Source organism: Drosophila sechellia, chromosome 3R (assembly GCF_004382195.2).
Source record: "Drosophila sechellia strain sech25 chromosome 3R, ASM438219v1, whole genome shotgun sequence".
Taxonomy (NCBI): domain Eukaryota; kingdom Metazoa; phylum Arthropoda; class Insecta; order Diptera; family Drosophilidae; genus Drosophila; species Drosophila sechellia.
The window spans coordinates 3,552,758-3,575,819 of NC_045952.1; the positions used below are offsets into that span (position 1 = coordinate 3,552,758).

Genomic DNA, 23,062 nt, shown 5'->3' on the forward strand with positions numbered 1-23,062 from the left:
TCAAGGCCCATTTTGCTAATCAACAACTGGTTGCTTCAGTTGCACGGAAAAAAAGATATTGGTTTTATATTTTAGGTATTGGAAACTAGTACTATGTATTCGAATATTTGAATGTCTTTGTTGGGCTTTGTAAATTTTAAAATATATATAAGTTAGGAAGTGGTATCCTTTAATTTGATGTGTTAATAAGTTTATAATTGCATATAGTTTTACGATTATTATACATATTCTTTTATTTGAATATATTAAAATATATATTTTATATTATAAACAAAGAACTATGATTTTTTTATAACTGAAATCAATTGAGAGAGTATTCACATATATGGATTAATTCTTCAACAACACTTATGTGGATACATAAAGAAAATGTTCTTTGTGGTGAAAATACAAATCTTTTATAATCCTTAGGAATTAAACTATTTGTGCTTTCTGTGTGGTTCCTGGAAAGATGGTTCCTGGACAACCGGGGAACTTGAGCTGTGACTTTGACTCTGGATACGATCGGAGGTTCATGGCAAGAGAGCGAACTGCTTCAAATGTCTTTCTGGCACAGCTGCGCATAGAAAATGCTTTTCCAGCAACGACACATTTCTGTCATCATCAATAATGCCGCCATATAGACACTTCTTGTCGCTTGTCGGTCGTCGCTTTGTGGTTGCCTTTGCCCGCCGCAACAAAAGCAACAAACAAATTGGCACAATTTCTCCTCCATATGCGTGTTATGTTGCAAACACCGGGGTCTGGTCGTTGCTACCAACAGTCTCCCAGAGAAGTAAAGTAACCGCTGCAGCTGACACATCTTGCGGCCAAAACAGCATGCAGCATCCAGCATCCATGTGCAACTCTCTTTTCAGCTGCTTTGGCCGGCGCTGCTCTTGCAACATAAATTGTGCACAGCTGCCGCAAATCGCTTTGCATACCCTTCCCAAATAAATACGTACCTAGTTTAATACCCAAACGGACGCGGAAGAAGTACGATCGATCCTCTGTCCTCATCATCATATTCATTTTTTGCCAGAATTACTCCCAATTAACATAGCTTATATATCTTACAAATAGTCAGTAAGTAATAGAGTATGTTTCCCTGATATGTGGGATTGATAAATCATTGTTACTATAGGGTATTTGCAGTTCGTTGTCCTTTCAACTTTAAGAGGGTAGTGTTTGGCGACTGATCCCTAATCAAACAGTTAGCGGCGACGCTGGATTGACGCAGGCTTAATGGGCGATGCCGAACCTTTTCATCCCCATTACGCCCCCAGCGACTTCTTATCCCCAACTTCTGCTCCGCTTCTCTTGGCTTTTGGACGAATTGAAGCGCGTGGAGCGCGTGCTGCTCCATTTTTGCAATTGGCTTTGATCTTGCAAGGAGTTCAGGTTGCAATTTCTAATGCAGCTGTGTTGTGTTTTATGGCCATATGTGGTTGAGGGTGGGACTAAAACGAGCACAGATTTCTAAAATGTCCCAAACAATTGCAGAATGGCTAGATTCTTTTCCAGTGCGTTGGTGTAATGAATGAGTGTTTTGCGACGAAGATAAGTTTATTATATCTGAATAGCTCACGATCACATTTTCGAACTTCGGAAAATAAGTAGGAACTAATCTTGAGCTGGCCCAAAATTATTTTCGAGTTCTGTATTCATTCGTGGTTGCCTGGTGACCTGGGAAGCTACAGATCTTTTTACCTTCTACCGAAAATGAGTTTCCGAATGTATGTGACTATTTCAGGCCAAGCTTCTGTCTTTTGTGGCTTAAATTAACGGTCAACGGAAACTTATGCGCTTTTGTCTACTACACGTCTTGGGTATTTTGCTGATTTTTTCTGCTTTCGCTTTACGTTGTCTAAGGTTACCGTCCAACCGAGTTCCGCTTTTGTGTGGAGAAAGGGTAAAAGGGGAGAAAGGGGCATTTTTAATGTGTGGTTTTTGCATATCGATATGCCTTTCCTTTCTGGCCCCGCCTCCATTTCCAACCATATGTATACTCGTATAGCTTTTTTCGCTGTGGCACGCTGCGATCTCACCCGATATGTCAATGTTCTATATGGCTGACTGATCTGCCTGAGCCAAGCTATAAAAACGAAAATTGCTGCTTTTGTGTATGCCATGGCTACCCAAACGAACCAACTTTTGTAAACTTCCGGTTTTGGGTTCTGCTCGGCTCGTTGGTTTTTTTGTACGTCTCCCAGTTTTTTGACGAGACAAAAACTGGATATTTAATAAGGGGGAGCTAGTTGAATACGGATTCTATAAAAATTAACTTTTAAAAGTAAAGGTTAGGATTAGCTACTGGTAGATGCTAGATACGTTGAAGGGTTTGTAAAGGGTAGAAGGAATCGTTTCTGACCCTATCAACTTTGAGTACTATAAGAGCTAGAGGTAGTATGTATTTTAATTTGAGTATATGCTTTTGAGTAAATGCTTATGCTTATGAGTAAATATGTTTTTCTTACTACTTTTTGATTATGAGCTCCAATTTGCAAGTTTTTAATCAAATGCTTCAACATCATCGTTTTGCAAATTGACGCAAGTAAGACCAAGACTCGTAGCAAAAACCAAATGCGATCAGGATGAGCGCAAGCTAACAATGGAAACCATTAAGCTCCGACTTCGCTTACGTTTCCCATCTGCTCCTCCCCTTCCCTCTCCTCTCGCCGCTCTCAGTGATCATCTCGGCTTTAAACAATCACTTTTAGGAAAGGGTTCAATGCACCCGTCAGCATAATACACTGGGTATCTCTGCGGAGGTTCGTGCTGCCACCGAACTGATGGGATGATGGTGATGATGATGATGGTCATAGTATAGCATTCAAAACAACCGAAAAGCAATGATGGCAGAAAATAAACAACCGACCATAATGACTGCGACTACAGAAACGACAATAACAATAACAACAGCAACTACAACAATGTTGCAGCACTCGACTTATCGGGCCTGTTGCCGCTTGCTGCAAAGTCATCGAAGAGCGGAGAGCCGTAAACAAGGTTTGTTATGGTGACACTGGCCATATTTGTCTATTAGCCGATAGGGCCACACTCGTGTCTATCAAAACAGAACTCTATGGCTTCTAGCTGATCTCTTCCACTGAAAGTGCTAAGATGGCAACTTCCAGCTTATTTATACATTAATACCCTTAATAATTTCTTCGTGACCAAAGGGCCAAAGTGATAATAAACAAAAACTAAATGAATTCCAAGAAAACCAAATTTGATTACTTGATTTCGGCGAATACACAATCAAATCAAACTTCTACAAAAGCAGAGATTGCGAACTTCAATGAATAGCTAGCTTATTGAATGCAGGAAACTAAACAACAAATAAAAAAGTGTAATTAAGAGAAAATTAGCAGCGAACCGAACAAAGCCAAAAATGCGCATAACCTGTGCGTGCGATTCGAGTGTTGCAATTGCAACCAACAATTGTTGCTTGCCTCCAATTATCATTTGTGCCGTGTGTGCGTGTGATTTCACGGTTTTCTATTGTTTTGCATTTTGCAATATAATGCAGAAAATACATCAATAACGAAACAAGAATAGCGTTGTCTTCTTCTATTTGTGCCAGGGCCGCAGTAACAAGACATCGGTAGAGGCAGAGAACTAGAAAAATAAAATGAAATAATATAAATTGAAATAAAGTAAAACAAGCAGAAAAGTGTGGCCACATCTCGATTTCTTTTTAATCGAAAATCACCATTTAAATAGCTCGCTTATGTCATCGCCGGTTTATTGTTCCTGACTGCAAATGGTGCCTTGTGGCTAAAATTAAACAAACCATTGAAATGCTTAGAAGATGACAAAATACCGCAAATACTTTTGCTCATAATACACTGCAGCTGTTTACTGTCAGCCAAAACAATCCGCATTCATTGATTTCCCAGCTGAGCCAATGAAAAGAACAATCTGATTTATTGAGCACGAGAACATTGCCGAATTGCTAACGGCTTTTGCAGCGTATAGTTTACATGGGCTTTTGGAAATTTTGGGTAGCGAAATTGTCGACAACATTTGGCCTTTTATTATGCAATAAAGTTAATGTGCCCGAGCCGGTGCCTCAGCATAACCCGTTCTTTCCAGTCGGACAAATCCGAGCCCCTGCTATATTATACATATACATATAAAATGCTAATTATGCTCAGTTCAGTAATCGGGTGAGTCTACAGAGGAGACTATAGAATCACTATCCTGAAGAGACCTTGCCCTGGCTTATTATGCATGTGCATAAATTATCGAAACACGTAAATTAAATGGCCAAGTGGATGGATGGCCAGTTGTTAGCCTTTGAATTTGGCAAAATGAGTGTGAGCGGTAACTAGTGTGTGACTTTTACGTAGATTCATATTTTCCCCGAAGAATTGTACTTTTATTTTTTGAACAACTTAAATTTTGTTGGCGAGATGTAAACAAAAGCTCGCACTTTTCAATTGGATAAAGTGTGCAATGTGCTTAACTTAATGTATGGATCGACGTATTAAGAATTGCGCCTCAGCATTTCGGAATGTAAACAATCCATGCGAAGGGAAAAACATAAACAAAATGTATTAATTAAACTCAAAAAGAAAACGAAAAGTGCGAAATTGTTTACTCAGACCACAGAACGGAGACGAAAAAAGCCACGCCGAGGCCAGCTGCAAAAATACGAGCGGAATTATATTTACATTTTGGCCAATGAATGAAATACATTTTTCGTTGCCTCTCTTCTGGCGTGGCGTTTAGTTCACGGCCAAGGGGGCGTATGAGTAATAAAAGCAAATATAAACCGATAATGTGACACAAATCTGCCAAAAATAGGAAGAATTCAGAGAAAACACAATTTTAAATGGGGCACTTTTTAAAATCCAATAGTTTTGATATCACCTTGTGTAACAAAATGAAAAATGATTTAAAATTTAACTAATTAAGCACAGAATCTTAAATTTACTCATTCGATTCGAGTGCCGAGTGAGGGCGTGTAAAATAATTTGTCTTACTTTTATACCTTCCACGCATTTTTTTATAATCCAGGCTAAACCAACCAACGCGTTGCAACGCGTTTTTTTTTTTTTTTTAGTTTTTGCAATGTCATTTAATTTATGTAAGTTACTTTGTGTGATCTTTTTCATATTTTTTTATATATGTACAAATTATTTTGTACAAATACAAATGCAAATTCGAATATGCATACTTAATGGACAAAAGTCAACAAGAGTCCCAATGCCGCCTACATTTTCCACAAAAACATCGCTTTATTTCAAGGTCGAATCTGACAGAGTTCAAATATATAGAATGGCTTTTATATATATACAAAAAATGATTTAATATATTTAAGTCAATTTTACAGTCGCAGAGACGTAATAATTAAAGACCACAAATTAGCATTATTTTCTATTATACGAAACATAAATTGTTTAAAGGTCTTAATGACCCATTCGCGCTGACAACGGTTTCGGTTTAGTCAATTTTAAGTTCAGACATAATTAATAATCAAAATACATTTATTCCGATTTCATAATTTGTTGATATTTCAGTATATATGTATGTAGGTTTGCATGGCGAATGATGATAAATGTCGATAATTTCAATGTTGTATAATCCATAATTATTAAAGTTTTTATTTTTTGAAAAAGTTTTTGAAACGTGCAAAGTGAAACTAATATAAATAATGCACCTCTTAAATTGTGAAATTTTAGGCTGGGCATTTGGATTTAATTACACGTATTAGTAAAACTTTTAAATTCACGGCTAAGTGTGATTATTTTTACCGGTAATTTCTCAGCGAAGAACAAACACATTTTCTTTTTTTTTTTAGCAAACCAACGCCAAATTGTCATCATGTTGTGTGTTGGCCTGTTCTAAAGGGAACAGTTGTGTTAGCCCGGCTAATGACAATAAAGAAGAAGAGAATATCATTTAGGAACTTTGGAGTGGTTCTGTTTTTCAATAGATCTGCAAGTTGGAGTCTCACAAACAGAAGACCTTTAATAAAAATTTAAATAAAATAAAAGATTATTAAAAAAAAAGAAACTTTCTGGTGACAATCAAAAAAAGAATAAAATAAAATAAGAGAGAATGCTGTAGTCGAGTTCCCCGACTATCAGATACCCGTTACTCAGTTGAAGCGAAATTTTAAAATTCTTTTGGCATGTCAATGTAAGTTGGCAGAATAAATAATAAAAACAGAAATATTAAAACATTTTTACCCTTTACTCGAAGATTGAACGGCTATACTATACTGTGTCATTACGAGGAATTAATCTTTTCTGTATAAAGGGTATTTTGAATTTTCGTAAAGAAAATAGTTTTATGATTAACTATTTTCTTCTTCTTTTTGGTTGCATCTTTTTTATATTTTACCATTTTTCTTTGAAATTACTTTAAGCGATTAGAGCTTAATGGGTCGCTCATAGACAATTTTTTGATGATCACTGACCCCATACGAAAGGGCGTCAAACTGCTGATCACGCCCATTAGCGCAAAAAAATTTGGTCACAGTATATTTTCCGGGAGAGTTATTATTTTGCAATAATGTTTTCTATAATGTATGCTTTTCTTTCTAGATACCAACGAGCAAAACATCGACCAATATCCCACTCAGTAAAGGAATTTCAAAGGGTAAGCTGCCCATATACCTACATACATAGATGTATTAGTGAATATCAAAATCACAATCCCCGGCATCCACTCAATCGCACAAAATTGTTAGCCAAGGGTCGTTAATCAAAAGACATGAAAATAAAACGCACAGTTTGCCGTCTCACACGGCGCATTGCATCATTAACGTTGAATCAGCAGCTATGAGATACTCTGTGTACTATGCAGGCGCTGTGTTACCTGCCAGATACAGATACTTATAGATCAGAGCGTCAGCGAGTGCAGCGAGTAAAACAGCGTCAAATTGCATTTAAATTAAATAAAATTAATTTGACATGCAAGCTGTGTTGAGTCGCTGGCTGAACTCAACTCGAGTCTTGTCTGCTTTCGACAAATCGTTATGCTTGCGAGTGCACACTAGGATGCAAAATATACCAGCTACGAGATACAAGATAAAAACTGCAACTATATACAAGGCAGTGCACATGTCGGGCGAGATCAAAATGCCAGCCAGCCCATTTGAAGAGAAACTTATAAAGGGACAACAGTATAGAGTGCTGAGCTTCCAGGCGCGCAGAGATTCATAGGTGGATTCTAAGCCAGGCGCGCAGAGATTCATAGGTGGATTCTAAACGCATTCGCCAGATACAATAGCTCAGGGCTTTGGTACCGTGTGTGGGTTTCATTTAAAAATAACTCTGTAAATGATCTATGTCTACCTGCCGGCTCCCCCTTTTCCCAAGCGAACTCCTGTTCCTGTACACAGAAAGAATAGCATTATAATAGAACATTTTAATTGTAAACTTCTAGGTTAATTGCCAGTTTATTCATACTATTTAGGTATTCTTAAGAGAAATTAGTTCTTTACAAATGTGAAGGAGCTTAAATTAATATACGAAAAGTGAAAATCTTTTGTTTTGTGTAGTCGGTATAAATCGGAATTTCCAGTTGCATTTTTTAGTGCCGGCTGAGATGATGGCGTGGGCGTTTCTCAGTTTTTGCATTTGGATTTCTTTTATTTGAACACTTTGTTGCCAGCTTTTTCTTCCGTTAGCTTTTTGTAATTTCTCGCTCGGCTTTGCATTGCCCCGAGACTTTGTCTTGGCGTCTTGTATGCAAGTAAGTTAGTGGCGTCGATTCGCTATGATCGAGTTGTATGCAGCACTGCGATGTGTATCTGAGTGTTCAGCAATGAGTTCGGCAGGCAGCTAAATGAATAATTGCCTTATACGATGTCATCTCTGGTCCCGATCGCTTTGATCTCGACATTCGGTGTGGGATTGTCTGATAGAACGGTTTCGGGTGCCTGCAAGGTTAGTTCGCCAATAAAATATGGTTTGTTGTGTTTGGTTTGCTTGTTGGGGGTTTCGCACGATTTAATTGGGTGGATTGTGATCGATATGCTTCCATGCAGAGCGAAGATTGTTAATCGAAACTGAGATTATTTCTATTAATAAAACGGGGCATAAGTGGGCGCAATTGAAATGAGTGTTTTATTTAAGTTTTATGTATTCATTGCATACTTACTTAACTAACAAATAATATCTATCGTAATATTTTGGCTGTTCACTGCCGTTCTTTTACAATAATTTAATTCAATTGCTTATCAATTTGTCGCCTACATATAACATTTTGCTCCTAAGTTGTGACCAACTAAACATTCCGTTGCATTTGCTTTGGACTGGCCAATTTTTCGGGTGCCCCTCGCCCCACCCAAATTCAACAGAAGTCATTATTTTGCAATTGGAATTTGCCGTTCTAGCATGGATTGTTTTCGCTCTTTGGAGTTTTGTGATTTGTTTAGTTTATGTGGATAATTTGCTGGGGCGCACAGATTGCAATCCTTGCAGCTCAATCATTATGCACGTTTAATTAACCATGAAGCTCGCAATTGAAGGCAAGGCGTAACCACAAATGTGAATTTAGCTTAGAATCTAATACCAAAGTCTTAAGCCAGAGCCCGTCACCTGTCGGCTGTATAAGATTTATACTCGCCGCTGCAAACAATAGCTCGGCCACCACGTGAGACGTGAGAGGGCGCGGCAGAGCCCCTGAGTCAACTGGGCATTAGCAAATTTGTGCGATGTATCTGCAGCTTTGTGTGCTAAGATATATCTGCGATTCTCCCCCGCCCCAGTATCGGCGCAATTCAAAACGCAAACGTAATTGTTACACCCTGATTACGCGACCGCAACGGACCGCAATTTAAAAAGCAAGATAAATACGCTACACAGAAAATGTATTTATGTATGTACTCGCATGAATTGACGAAGGTGTTGGAAAACCAACGATATGTTTCGAGAAGTATATGGTAATTCCAATATTCGTTTTCGTAATCTTATGTAAGGCTAACAAATATTACTGAAATATTTATTGCACTTACGTTGCTAGCTTTCTTTGGATAAGATCTACTGTAGCTCTAATATAATCAATAAAGTCACTGTCACACTATTCCTTCTCTGCAGAATTAAACGCTTACTGTATCTATGAGTTGTATCAGTTGAAGTGCGAAGATAAAGATACAATCCAACACATCTTGTTCACATGCACTGCGACTCACTTTGGCCGCCGACAGATGGCGCTCCCCGACAAGTGTTGCCAAGTTTTGAATGCTTCGTTGGGTCTCTCAAGGTATGAGAGCAAAGGTATTTTGCATGCCAACTGTGGGGGCAGCGGACGTGGGGAGTGAGCAGATACCTTTAGGTTGCAGTTAACTCAAGTAATAATGGCACTGGTTGAGGAAGAATGCAGTGCGAAGTTAAAGCAGTGTATTTCTCGGGTTACACGTTAACCACTTCTCTGTAAATCACTATCTACCAATCTTTTAATAATCTCAATTACTTACACGTCCTAGTATTATCAGCTTGGTTATCTTCACCAAATATATATATCTATAGCCAAATATAGCAACTAAATATATAGAAACAACAGCCGAGACACCGTATGGGATAAACATCCAATGTTTGTTATTTATTTGTTATTTTGCCTGTTATTTAAACAACGATTTCATATAAACCGGCAAATATCGGTCGCACCACCAAACGCAAAAGCGAAACAAAATTGTTCCACTTCAGTTGGAAAACACAGCAAGAAAAGCAAAAACAGAAAGCCGAGAATGGAAACTAGATTCTGCACGCCGAAGTTTATATACTCTGCAGAATGACATTTCAAACAATGTATATATGTATACCGAATAAAAGCATTATATGGTCAAAAACAACAAAGCTATGTATATCTTAAATTAATTTTCCGACTTTTCTTATGTGAGCTCTGTGAGTAAAGTCCTCCGATTCTAATCAAAGTTAAATCGAAATTATATATTTTCAAAAACCTGTGCATATCAAACTAAAATGGCTTATGTTACGACCTTATAATAGAAAGAAGTTCCTTGGGACCGCTCCCTATATGGACTGTACTTTATATGGTCTCAAACTTCTCATTTACACCGCTACAAGCTTCTGGCAAAAATCCATATACTCTAAGCAAGGGTATAACAAGAACTAGAGATCAACAACTGCACAAAAGTAGTTTAGAGGAAAATTAATTTTGCACGATCATTGTGCTGATTGTACTCATTGAATTGTACTTGTAATTGTGAAAAAAGGGGGAACACCAAACTATTCATTCGAACGAAATTGAAACTAAGTATTAATTGCAAACTGGAACAAGGGGAAGTGCGCGAGCAAATTTAGAAATTTACCTTAAATAAGTGTTGATACAGTTTGGAAATCACTTGTTCCCTTAGTTAATCGCACCTTTATTGGCTATCCTGCGAACTGCCTGTGGAATGCTTAAATAAGCGAAGCCCATTTGTTTATCAGTTTATATTTCATTTTCGGATTTTGCTTTTTTTTGTTGGATTTCTTATTGTGGGATTGCCATGGGAAAATAAAAATGATTTTTCCATAATTCTCAGCAGTTTGTGATTTAAGATTTCTGATTCTGATTAGCCACTTGAATATTTATTTACTGTAAGTGGGCATTGCGAAAAAATCATCGCCACATTTTTCCACCTATGCCTCATGACTTTATAAAGTGCGCATAATCTACACTTTGAGGCTTAAATTTGTTCTAAGCTTAAACTGAAAATTCAGGATTACCACATTTTTGCATTGATTCCTATTGGGGTTGTACAACTTTTTTGTTGTAATCATTCAAGTTAATGTATGTCACTCTAACTCGAGCTACGAATGGATCCCACCCAAACGCTAACCGAACCTACGACCAAGTTCAAGTGCGCCCCACACTCGGCGGTTTGGCAGCCATGACAACGTGGACATGACAACATCTGCTGGCAGATCAGCAATCAAGCTCAAGATGCGGTCACATTGAAGTTATGCCGGCCGGCCGAGAAGGGAGAACCTGAAATCAACTCTGCTTAGTCATCGAACTTGGCCTAATGCAAAAGGCAGGCAGTTGGCTGCCGACTTGGCGATGACTCAGCCCGGACTGGCAAAAAAACCAAACAAAACAAAGTGAAAGAAGGAAATGTGCTACCAGTTTAGCCCACAGAGCCAAGAGCCGAAGATCGCACACCGAACTGGCCCCATGCCTCTGCAGCTGCTGTCCTACTCCACTTCTTCATGGATCCGAGATTTCGAAGTGTAGTTGCTTGCTGGTAGCTAGTTGTTATGCCCAGTCATGGTTCTCGGTTCCGCCACAAAAGCCTGCCCTCATCAGGCTATAAGGTTTCTAATGAATTTGTTGCACTGCGAGAACGACACTGGTGCAGAGTGGAGAAATGCAGAATCAATTTGTAACCCTATCTGGAAATGGTATAGTATAGTTATTTCGCTAGTAGATCACCATCACTCGATTTAGTTAGACAAACGAATATAAACAGCTATAATATATGAGCCGTAAGTTTCTCAGAGTGCATGGACACACATTCCTGCCTCGAATAGCTTTCGTACGTGTTGCGATGCACGGCCCTCAATTAGTTATTAATATAGCGTGCTGAGCAAAAATGTCAGAAATGTAAAATGATGACAAAATCCGCCCCCGCTCCGTGAGTTGATTAAGCCCGCATCCAGCGACACTGGCCACTTATGTCTGCGAGGGAAGCTCATTCTCAACCTTGCCTTCATCCGCATCCTCGACAACCTCCAGCAACCCGAACAATGTTTGTCTGTCTGGGCTTTGACAAAACTTAGCATGTCATGTTGTCATTATGGTTCCTTGCCCTTTTTCCCTGCCTCGGAGGCCCGCTCCCCCATTACATGAGTGGATCCTTTGGCAGGCTTTGTTTGTCTACTACTTTGTGCTGTGGTTGCTCGTCGTGCCTGCCTGCAGCCGGATATTCATGGACGTTATAGACACTTATCATCGGTTAAGGCTTCACGCCTTTTGTCTCAGGCTCCGCCAAGATGGCTTCAGTCCCCTTTTTAGCACCTTATTCCTTTCGAGATCCGTCTCTGGTTATTCCAGCATATTAAAGTTGTCAAAAGCCCTTGGCCAACCTCCCTTCTACGCGTCTCAAAGTGTTGTACCACATTTGCGGAGAGCATACATAACCTTTTGGTTTATTTTACAACAACTAAAACTTCCCATAAGCTTCTATTATCGATTAGTTAGTGCTAATTATGCTTTAAGCCGCTATCTTAGAGGTGTTCTTAAATGCAAACGAAGAGTATATTCTTCGACTTCATCAGGATCATTGCAGTATTATTGTCCATTTCATAGACTTACGCATATTTAGGTCGCCTTCAATCCTCGAGGTCTATATCAAGAGTTCAGACATTGTGCCCAATCACTGGCATATACGGGACTGGGAGCAATAAAACTTCATAAACTGAAAACTGTGTCAATGGAACACAAAGAGTCGTCTTTGTTTAGGCCCAAGTTGATAGCTCTCCCCCAACTCTTCAATAAAAATCGTAATAAACGTGAACAAAAATCGTTATTGATTTGAGTCTGCAATAATTTGATTTGATTTTCAGTTGATAATGCCAAGAGGCGGTAAAAACAGCTTGCGTAACCGTGGAACCCACAACACCTTGCAACATTTGACCACAACCAAACGTGTAATATCTCGACATTCGACAGAACTACAATAAGCTGTTTATTTACAAATCAGTTTGTGTTTAAACTTTGGCATTTCGCAGCTTTTATTGGATACGTATGGGCGAATTGGTTATGAAACGGTGTTGGCCAGTGCACACCCAAAAGTTCAAGTGTATGACGACACGTCGTTGGTTGCGCTCACTAGAACCGCCGTCTTGGATTGCCGCCTGCCTTGCCTAACTAGCGGAAAGCAAAAACATAACAGTAAAGTAAATTAAGTGAAGCCACACACCAGAAGCAGCCGCACCAGCAGCGGTCCGAATGCAATGCGGGCAGAATGGGAAACCGGACAGAGCCGGGTCTAAGACGAGAGTAAATGTTGGTCTAGACTCCAGAGAGTCAGAGAATGGAGAACACAGACATGGGGCTGGCTGACACATAGCCAAAGTGGCTGACCTCGAGAACTCCCGCTTACGCTAGAGGCCAAAGAGATCGTTCAAATGTATCTGTATCTAAATCTAATTCTGTGAGCGGTCGCTCGTCGGATTCTTGTTCCTTATGCCAAGCTTTGGGCTTTTTTTACCTATGTCGAATCCATATGTCTAAAAGTGGTAGTTTGCCCACGAGTTGGCTCTTTTTGTTGGTGGCACGCAGTTGTTTTTGTTTATCTTTCTGCTGCCAGAATAGACTGACAATAGAATTTCCATGTATTATTAATCATTAAACTAATTATAGTATTGTTCTCTCTTTCAGACCTTATTTATAAAAGTGACAATAACTTAACTATAACCAATCGGTAAGTTGCGTTCTTGAACAAATCTTTAAATCGCTCATTTCGTCTGTTATAATCGACTTAAAATCAAGTGTCGCGTAAACTTATTATATTGAAAATACCACAGATTACCTTATGTCATAGCGACTATTTTTTGATCGCATAAACAGCAGCTTACTCTTTTTATTACAACAGTTAATTTACATCGATAAGAAGATTAATATTTGCTGGGAGACATTTAATAAGATGAGAAGTTCTCCTCAAAGGCAAATCGTATGCCCGTCGATAGGAAAAGTGTCTTACGAATATACCATTTTATCTGTATTAAGTATTCCCCAGTGGGGAGTGGCACCGGAATCTGTTCTCCTATGATGTGCAATCCCATTATATACACTGGACCCTGTAAAACAAATTTCCTGTAAAAATTAAATTTCCTGATATGCATTGTTCAAGAGTGCGCATACCATATAGGGACATGTGAAATTCAAATTAGAAAAGGATTTTAATAGATTAAAAACAACTATGACTGGCGGTTCATAGGGCTTTCGCAAAAATCGACAACCATCAAAGGTGATGTTGTAGAGCCACGGCTTAAAGCCATTGGCCCGCTTGAAAATTTGGCCATGGACTCGAAACTTTGAGACTTTTTTAAGCAAAGTTCCATTAAAACTCAATGTCGTTGTGCCCCTTCGAATTGCCTTTAAACGACACTGATGCACGGCCAGCCAAGTTTCATTCACTGAATCACACACAAAGTTGGTAAACTTAAATCTGGAAGCATTCTAAACGAAACAATGTAATTTGGTAAACCAAATATTATTTTTATGAACCTACAATAGAACCAAGTTCGAGGGCAATACGGAAGAATAGGACTAAATATAAAACGTTTGAAACGGTCCCCATCTTGTCGACTACTAAACAAATCCAAATCATCGTTTTCCAATAACTCAATTTAGAAAACCTTTAATTAAGAAGTATACTAAGTTCAATGAAAAGTGTGCAAGAGGTAGCAGAAAGCGTTTCTGACTCCATAAGTTATATATTCATGTCTGTTCGTATGAACGTTGAGATCTCGAAAACTGAATAAATATGCCGATTGCAGAGCTGTAGATTCAGGACAAGTTTATTTCAGAAGATTGCTGTTTTACGCCTACAAACCATTCCAAACTTTAACACCCACACTTTCGAAGATATTTTTTTTGACATTTGTTTTTATTTTATCATTGCTTTTCTTATTTTCTATCGATGGGACAAACAATTGTCGTTCTTTTTTCTAATATATTATTTTACAAACGGGTTTTTATATGTCGACCTTGCACTTCCACTAGCTGAGTAACGGGTATCCAATAGTCGAGAATCTCGATTTCTTTTTTCTCTTTTTTAATACGTGAATAATTATAACCATTACACATAGATTAAAATGCCAAATTATATTCATTTAATAATTAAAAACTGATTTAAGTGAGACCTATTAGCTTTAAAATCTAATCGAGCTCTCAATCGTTTCGGAAATGACCTCATACAGTTTGGAATATAGACCAGGAATAATAATATCACTTTAATTTGGTTTGCTACGAACAAGTTTTCATTTTGCATAGATAATTGCACCTAATGCATGCAAATGGTATTTCAGAGATATGTAATCCACATTATAGCCAAATGGGAACAACATCACAACATCAGTTTTAATGTAATAGCATAGAACTCTTCAGGAGGACTGGAAACTATTAATACATGCATTAGACCCTAAATTCGTTTGTACCAGTAGTTCGAGTAGTACAAATCGTGCTCCAAAAGATCCATTGGGATCTGTTGTATGTGCATTAAAATAAAATTCGATTTGGCTTAATGCAACACGTGCCTCGCACATGTGCAGCATAGCCATATACATTTATAATGGAGGCGAGGTTCCATAGTCTGAGTGGGGTGCAGATGTCCAACGAACTACCGGACTACTTTGGCCACCAAGCCTGAAACTACTGACAAAGCGATCGTTTTGCTTTAAAGTAAATAAAATAAAGGTTGGAATAATAGATAACGATATTGTATCAGGTTAGCGTCTGTTATCGAAATTGCACATCTGTTGCTCACGACTCTCTGACGTCATTAACCGTGGTACCCTTCGTCACTACGTGGACTGCTGTCCACAGTGATTAAGCATTCTGTCACGCCCTGGTACAAACTCAATTCTTAAAGCTGCTATCCATGTATGAAATTTTAATTTCAGCCAGAAAACGTTCTTGGCAACCTTTTTTCTGGGGCGTGTCCCATGGCTGCGGAGCTCCAACTTCGTGGGTGTGTACGAATGTAAATTTTTAACATGTAAGTAATTTTTAATGCAAAAAAGAATTTTAAACCTACTCTTGAGGCGAAACGCGAAATGGATCAGCCAGAAAAGTGACCGTGTTTCTGGTCGACGGATTAATTGAAACTGTATATCAACAAAGGTAGGGAGCCGTTCCAATCGAGCTTTAAAAATTGATTACTGTTTCTCGAAATGTTCGCCAAAGAAATTTCGTAAATTCGTCACAGATTGCAACATGGCTTGCCTAAAAGGGAACGTATCTTACCGATGTACATACATTTTGTTTGGCTTTTCATTAATTTGCCTATTTCTCCACAGTTTTCAGAGAAGGACAGCAATAGTTGCCAATAGTAGTTGTCACAGTCGAGAAGATACAAATTGAATCTCGAAGCCAGAGGTATTTCTTCTTTGTACACGCTATCTTGCAGATACAGATGGCGATTGTTAGATGCAGATATAGCTATAATTTTACGATTTCAATTCACCGCTGATTTCATATCTGCGGAGCGAAAGTGCATGTCTGACTTATCGATACTAAAATTTTAATGAACTTATAATTTTGCATGTCGAATTGTCAAACAGTTCGCGCTGGGCGTGCTTTCCAGATCTACGCTGAAATCACGGCAGCGTGATAATTGCCCGGTTATGTTCGACGTACTTGCATTCCGATATTGCCTTTACTGTGATTGGAAAGGCAACAACGAAAACCCATTCGAGACTTCAGTTCACACTTCACTTTCCATCTTATTGTTTTCTGACCACGCTTGAAAAATATTTCAATTAATGCAATCAAAAAACATGAGAGAAGTCGAGTTCTTGGGCTATCAGATACCCGTTACTGCGATAAAAGGCATGAAAATACATATCATTATAAGATTAGAAATGCTTTTTTCTTCCTCTTACATACTTTTCTTCTAATCTTGTTGATTGAAGAAAAGCAAATATTTAAAAAATTGCATTTTTCAATTTTGAAAATTGCAAAAAAAAAAAAAAAAGAAAAAAGTAAATATTATCATCCGTTTTAATATTTATTAAAATTTTAAATGCTGAATATAAAAATCTACTTTTTCATTATTAAATTTTAATTTTTCATCGTTCCAGCTTAAAATATTTATTTTGATTCGAAATGCTTTTTTGTACCGTTTTTAGGTACATACATATGTATGAATCTATAATCTAGTATGAAGTGGGCCAAGTTAGTAATTGATTTCGTGGCTATAAAAATAAATAAAAGAAAAAATGAGTTTCACTTTTTACCAATTCAATCAATGTTTCTTGAAATCTATAAAAATATTTTCAGTTTAAACACATAAAGATTTGCATGCTATGCATTTGAAACGAGTTTATATATTAAATTGTAATTGCGGCTTGATCTTATTCCAAATTGTATTCTTTCTAAATAGTGTAGTGAAGACGTTACGTTTTTGCCAAAATGATAACTGAACTGAACAACTTTATTCTTTACATTTTACTATAAAAGAGAATAAGATCGGACCTTATGATAGTCACTTTGTGCTAGCGGTCAAATAATCTAGTTACCAATAGTTCAAATACCCTTGTTTGGCTTCTATTAACCTCACACCGTTGCACAACTCCCGGCAAGTGAAATCGACAGTTGGAAGACGTGTACACGAAGTACTTTGGCATGGCATGTCACATAGTGTGTTGGATATCTTGCGGATACATGTAACACGAAGAAAAAGTGTTCATTGGAGCGCATGGCGTGGCCATCGCCCCGACTTATGAGCCAACCCACGTCACAAGCTGCTGGGATGGGAGGCTGGCAGCTCGGGGATCCGGTGGATTGGACACGCTGAGCGATGGCTGGACATCAGCGCCCACAAAACAACCAGCGACACTTTCAATCGAGCCCCTCAAACTCGAACTCAGATTCGTGCGCGGTCAGTAGATTAAAACGGGACAGGAAGATGCACAGTGGATAATACATAGATATTTGTCTAGTTTATTAAATGACACAACTTTATTTTACTGTGACTTACTTTAAAATTTGTTATTATTTTAAAAATAGGTTAAACGAGAAAGGAACCTAATTGCGGCAATTCTTTATGATCAAATACAACGAAGATACGTTTTTCGTTAACCAACACACATTTTCTTTTTGAAAAGTTTCCCAAAATCTTCTTTGGGGATTGGATAATGATTTTGACAAATGGGGTATCAATATATTATGTTTTGTTCTTTATGTCCACCAGTTCTATTAAAACAAAATTCTTACATTTTTATTTTGACACTTTTACCAGTTTGTGTATCTGTATGATCGGAAAGCCTCAGCAGATTATGATTTTCAAGTGTCTTGCGCTTCGTCACTACTTGAGATATTGTCTACATTGTTATTTTTCTGTTTAAGGTAAACTTTTTGACCAATCTACTCGTTGGACAAATTTTCTTGATTATAGAAGAAACTCGGTTGTATTTATTGAATTTAGACCGCAAACACTTCAATCATATTATGTAAATATAGATCTCCCAGGGATGCATTTTAAGATTTTGTCTGCAATTGTCTTGTCAATTTCTATCAAACAGAACTTTGCCACGACTACTCTAACGACCACAAAACGTTTTGAATTCAAAAGAATTTCGAAATGTCGCCGTAGCTGATTATTGGGTATTAAAGTATCCGAGTTCCTCGACTATCTCATTATTGCGGATATTTCTGCATTCATTTGACACAACTTGACAAATCTAAAAGTCATTAGTGTCAGTGAAAAGCGATTTTCGTACGGCGACTCACCCCACACACCATGTAATTTTTTTTTTTTTTTTTTACAATTTTTAAAGTTGCCCACAATTTTAATTTAAAGTTTCGTTAAAGCGACTTTCTAGATGGTCAACCGCATCGCGGATAATCAAAAGTGTCGCCGGCTCCATTTAAGTGTGATTTTCCCTTCGTCATACCACAGATTTCTTTGGTAGCTTCTGGTATGTTGAATACGACTGTTACTATTTGTTTTCCCCAGAGAAAAACACAAGCCTATCCATTGTTCTAAGGCAAAGATCTGCGTAATCTTGATTTTACCGCCTGATAAGGTAATATGTTTGCCCCTCTCTAGATTAAAATCCCTGATAAATATTTAATTAGATATTTTGCTGTTACAATGGACCGGGCATTGTTTGTTTGATGTATATTAAGTGAAAAGTAGACAACTCTGTTTGCTTTTGCATTACTTGTTGGTAAACAAGAAGCAAAAAGCTAATAGCTATGATTGAGTGACTGGGATTATGGGGACTGTGAATAATTTCTAGCAAAAGAAACATGCTCATTACTGTGCGGGTCTATTCGTTTCGTGACTAACGTGCAAATCGGGTTCGAATCAGGAAAAACTATAACTACCTTTATCGTGTTGGTATAAAAGCACCAATTGGATACTCAAATTGACTTAAAACTTCTGTGCATTTAGTCAACATTTTTGATAAAAATTTAATTATTGTTTATTTAACAAAATTATATCTGTATTTTTAAAGCAGTGGCTCGAACCGGAACCTGCTTTCAGTATGGCAACGAACCGGTTCGCAAACCGGAAAATACAGCCCTGGTTCTAATCTTAAGCTAACATTTCTGCGTCCTAGTTCCTAAAAGCCTTCTCCTCGTTTGTCCCATACGCAAGATCGTAAGGATCGGTGCTTTGAAGTATTCTTTGATGCATCCAATCGCCACTTTGCAATACTGCTGTTAATTAGCTTTAATTGAGGCCCAAAGACAACAACAAGGACAATTGCGAGGAATTTACACTCCGTTCTTCGGAACAGAGAATATTCCCTCAATATGAAGACACTCTTTCATTTCACGACATCGCCTTTACTAATTAATTCTGCATTTCTAATCAAGAGGCGACTTAAAGGGGCCGCCTTGGCTTTGAGTCCAGACTGGCGCCACTAAGTTGGGATTTGATGCTGATCTTTCTTGAACCATATTTATCTAATTGTATTTTGTTCGCCTAATTATTATTGTTAATTCGTCGACACTGGCAAGCGAGGCAGCCTCGCGAGTATTGGCGAGTCTCTTATGTAAAAGTTAAATTCCAGTCTTTTCCTCTCTGTTGAATTTTAATTATTGCAATTTGCTGCTGCCATAGTGGCCTGGTCATTAAAGTCACTGAAAATGTTGGCTGTTTGCGGCCGGTTTGTTGTGGTCGATAGACTATATTATCAACCGATCACCTTGCAGAAGTATATAGTTTAGATTTCCGAATATAAGGAGCATAGTCCAACTACAAATTTCACAATTTTATGTTGCAAGCCGATATTTAAAAAAACTTGCATCTCTTATTTTCTACCCACAAGCGGAATTTTATTTTACATACTGTAATTCTGTTCTGTGTTTAAGGCTGCAGTTTCATTTGCTTAAAACCAAACAGCCGCTAATTATGAGTATTGTTTACATTTGCTTTAAGTTTGTTGTCTTTTTGTAGCAGTTACTCATTGTATGAACCCGGGTTGATAGCCTCGTCAGTCTTTTCTTCTCCAGTATTCTGTGCGGAGAATTCTTGTAGCCGTGTCTTACGCGGAGTCTTCTGAGTTGAGTGCTATAGCTCTGTCTGTCTGCAAGACTGGGGTGCTGAAGAAGTCGGCATATTGTACGTGCTAAACGCTTTCGATGAAAGTTCGCGACATAAAGAAAATTAGTAAACCAGATGATTAAAGATGATTGAAAAATATTTTTAACACATTTGACAAATGGGACATTACAAAGAACCCCTTGATTATCTGGGCGGCAGTTTTTATATGTTTGCTCTTCACGAAACGCGAAGCCTTGGGAGTTGAGTATTCAATACACCTGGCTAACAAGTAAGACAAATACAGACCCAGTAACTGTTCTTCCCGATGGCAAAAGCCCGCTCTTTTCGCAACCTTTTGAACCAAGTTTCTAAGAAAAACTCTAGGAATGCTGGGCTGCATTCATAAACAAGGTCGTTTACACGACGGGAAAAGTAGAAGACCTAATAGTTATTAATTAGTAGGAGGGAATGAAAATCGTAGCAAAGCGATTTTCAAATACCGGGTCACATGGAGTTAATGGTGGGTAGAACTATGCGGATGACTACGTGGCTGGTGGGCTGGTGTATGTAAGATGTTAGCTGGGGCACGATGATTGCTGTGGCAGAAGTTTTTCAGATTGACCCGCATACCAGCGTGTGGGTCCCAGGCCAGAGCGGCATCCACTCAGAGAGACGGTCGGGGAATCAATTGCATTTTGATGACTGTTAATTAAACTTCGCAATGCACTTTTCGAGCATTGTTAGGCTATCGTCGTCCGTCGCTTGAGGAAATGCTTTCAAGTTTTTGTGCAGATCCATCACGGATGCCGTGCCAGGAATTAGCTCAGCTCACGATGACACCTGCCCACTTGAACAGCTCCTACCGGGGGTTAATGGTTCATAGATGAGGCCATCAATTCCCGACACCAGATTATCATGCTTTTATACTCAATATGGTTTTATTTGTCTTTCAGCTAATGAAATTGGACACATCCGAAGACCTCGCCCGATGTGCGTGGGAGCTGGCGCATCGCCTTTGAATCGAATTCAGAGACATGGTGAGTCATTGACCAGAGACCAAGAAACCCGCGTAGGAGTTCGCTGTCATGTGAGCAGAGATCAGTCAACAAACACAACATTCAACGGAGGGCGAAATTGCAGCATAGATCAGACGACACATATCCACAGACAGGTTGCACCATCGAGGAGCTCCAAATGGAGGCCACTGATCAGGAGGTCGTGCTGGAGGGCAAGGAAGACCTCATGTCCACATCGGCCACATCGGCCACGTCGTCTACAAATGGCGGGGACACTAATGGTTGCGGCAAAAAATTGGTGAGTTTTCCCTTGCGCTTAAACCTGCCCACCATAACCATATGTATGTGAAGTTGTGGATGCTTTTCTTTCCCCTTTCATACATTTTTACTATCTAATAACTGAATATTAAGACATACACAGTTCGAAAATGTTTCAATTTCAATTTTTAATGCGTTCGTTTGAGCAGAACTAAATGTATGAAAAAGTAGGGATTCGAGGTCTTACCCAGTATTACATAAGCTGCTGAATGCTCTTTGCAACTTAATACTAAAACACTCAAAATGATCAAGGACGGCAGCTTAATAAGCAATTCAATGGAATTTAAGATCAGAAAAGGCAGCCATATAGGCTACTGCCCACACGTTTATATGGAAGCAGTATCAATGACTCCACACCCTGGACATCTGTCCGCTGACATATGCATTTGACTCTCCCTTTTGATTTCCCGCCCCACACAACTCCGCTCAATTGAAGCAATTCATGCTAATTAGAAATTTTATTGCATTTACTGCACTTATTGTTAATTATAGTCCGTAACCTCTCCGGATCCCACACCGTACGTGACCAAGCAGCGAGTGACGCGGCCCACGCCTCCCGCTCCTTCGAAGAATCCGATGCAGTTCGTCCAGATCAAGCCCTGCAACCTCTACCAGACCGCGCAGGAGCAGCTGAAGAAGGCCGAGGAGGTCAAGAAGCTGAAGGAGGTGAAGAAGGAGGAGCCAGAGGAGTGGCAGAACGTAAGTCCATATCACATGTACATATTAGCGGAATACGGCCGCGCGATAAATGGGCCGTGAATAGTAGCACTGATTAGTTGATAGGCCCTTAAAAAGGGCTAGACTAAGGCTAGACTGTTCAGACCTTTTACGAACATGCGATAGTGTGAATATTGTGAAAACAGTTAATTTATGGTATGCGTTAGTGTTTAAGGAAGTGCCTCATTAAGCTCATCAGGTCTACTAGAATTATTTATCTAACCTAATCGACAAAATTAATCGGGCTTACTAGTAAAAACGAATTCAAGAATCGGCTTCCGAAACTGGTCTTTCTCTTTTTTTATTGTTGGTTTTCGTTGGCTAGCCGTTGGAAACCTATCGCCCCGGATAAACTAAAGCGAAATCACTTGGGCATGGCACATAGCACATGGCTCGTTATGGTCGCTCCAGTTTCCAATGCACGTCGCCCGTTAGCGGACAAAAAGATATTGCATTGCATAATCACTATTACATTTTGTTGATAGTTTTTTCCTCGTCGCCTGCTTTTTGCCCACTTCTATTTCCCTTGCACAATGTTGTGTGTTACATGCAAATTTGCTGCTGCCATAACCCCGGCAAAGAGTTGCCTTTGACGTGACTGTACCTAACTTATTACCGAATCAGCCGTTTTGATGCAGCCGTTGCATTTAAAGTGCCTTTTGGCGCTTGATCAATGTTCCATGGGCATACGATTTTTCGAAATATCATAGGTTCCCAGGCGAAACTTTCAGTTACGGATGTGCGGCAAAAAGAAAAAGGGAAGAAATCCATTAAAATGCGTACGGCGTCTTGGAACTGGGCAACCAACTTTGTTGGAAAGGAAGATCAAATGCCGCTTAGTCGC

The 23,062-nt window shown here is 38.8% G+C and overlaps 2 protein-coding genes across 6 annotated transcripts in view; one reads left to right on the forward strand and one right to left on the reverse strand.

Annotated features, from left to right (window-relative positions):
* LOC6613856 (uncharacterized protein CG43427) overlaps positions 1-23,062 on the forward strand; it is a 51,003-nt gene that overhangs the window by 15,356 nt on the left and 12,585 nt on the right. For all 5 annotated transcript variants that reach the window (XM_032720302.1, XM_032720299.1, XM_032720300.1 and 2 more), the window contains exons 4-7: positions 6,537-6,591; positions 13,327-13,369; positions 21,121-21,481; positions 21,994-22,200. In XM_032720302.1, coding sequence (XP_032576193.1) covers positions 21,362-21,481; positions 21,994-22,200 — 327 coding nt within the window. In that variant the 5' untranslated portion in view covers positions 6,537-6,591; positions 13,327-13,369; positions 21,121-21,361. The remainder of the gene's footprint in view (positions 1-6,536; positions 6,592-13,326; positions 13,370-21,120; positions 21,482-21,993; positions 22,201-23,062) is intronic.
* Positions 13,584-14,248, reverse strand: LOC6613854. Its single transcript, XM_002038287.1, has 3 exons — positions 14,180-14,248; positions 13,810-14,127; positions 13,584-13,745 (listed from the first exon to the last, which is right to left on the reverse strand). Exons 1-3 carry the CDS (start codon positions 14,246-14,248, stop codon positions 13,584-13,586), a joined length of 549 nt encoding a protein of 182 aa, XP_002038323.1.

Coding starts and splice junctions, on each gene's coding strand:
- LOC6613854 (XM_002038287.1), bottom strand. CDS start 14,248: ATGGGGACCGTTTCAAACGTTTTATATTTAGTCCTATTCTTCCGTATT. Junction 14,128..14,179: donor CCCTCGAACTTGGTTCTATT/GTAGGTTCATAA, acceptor TGTTTCGTTTAG/AATGCTTCCAGATTTAAGTT. Junction 13,746..13,809: donor ATTTCACATGTCCCTATATG/GTATGCGCACTC, acceptor TTTGTTTTACAG/GGTCCAGTGTATATAATGGG.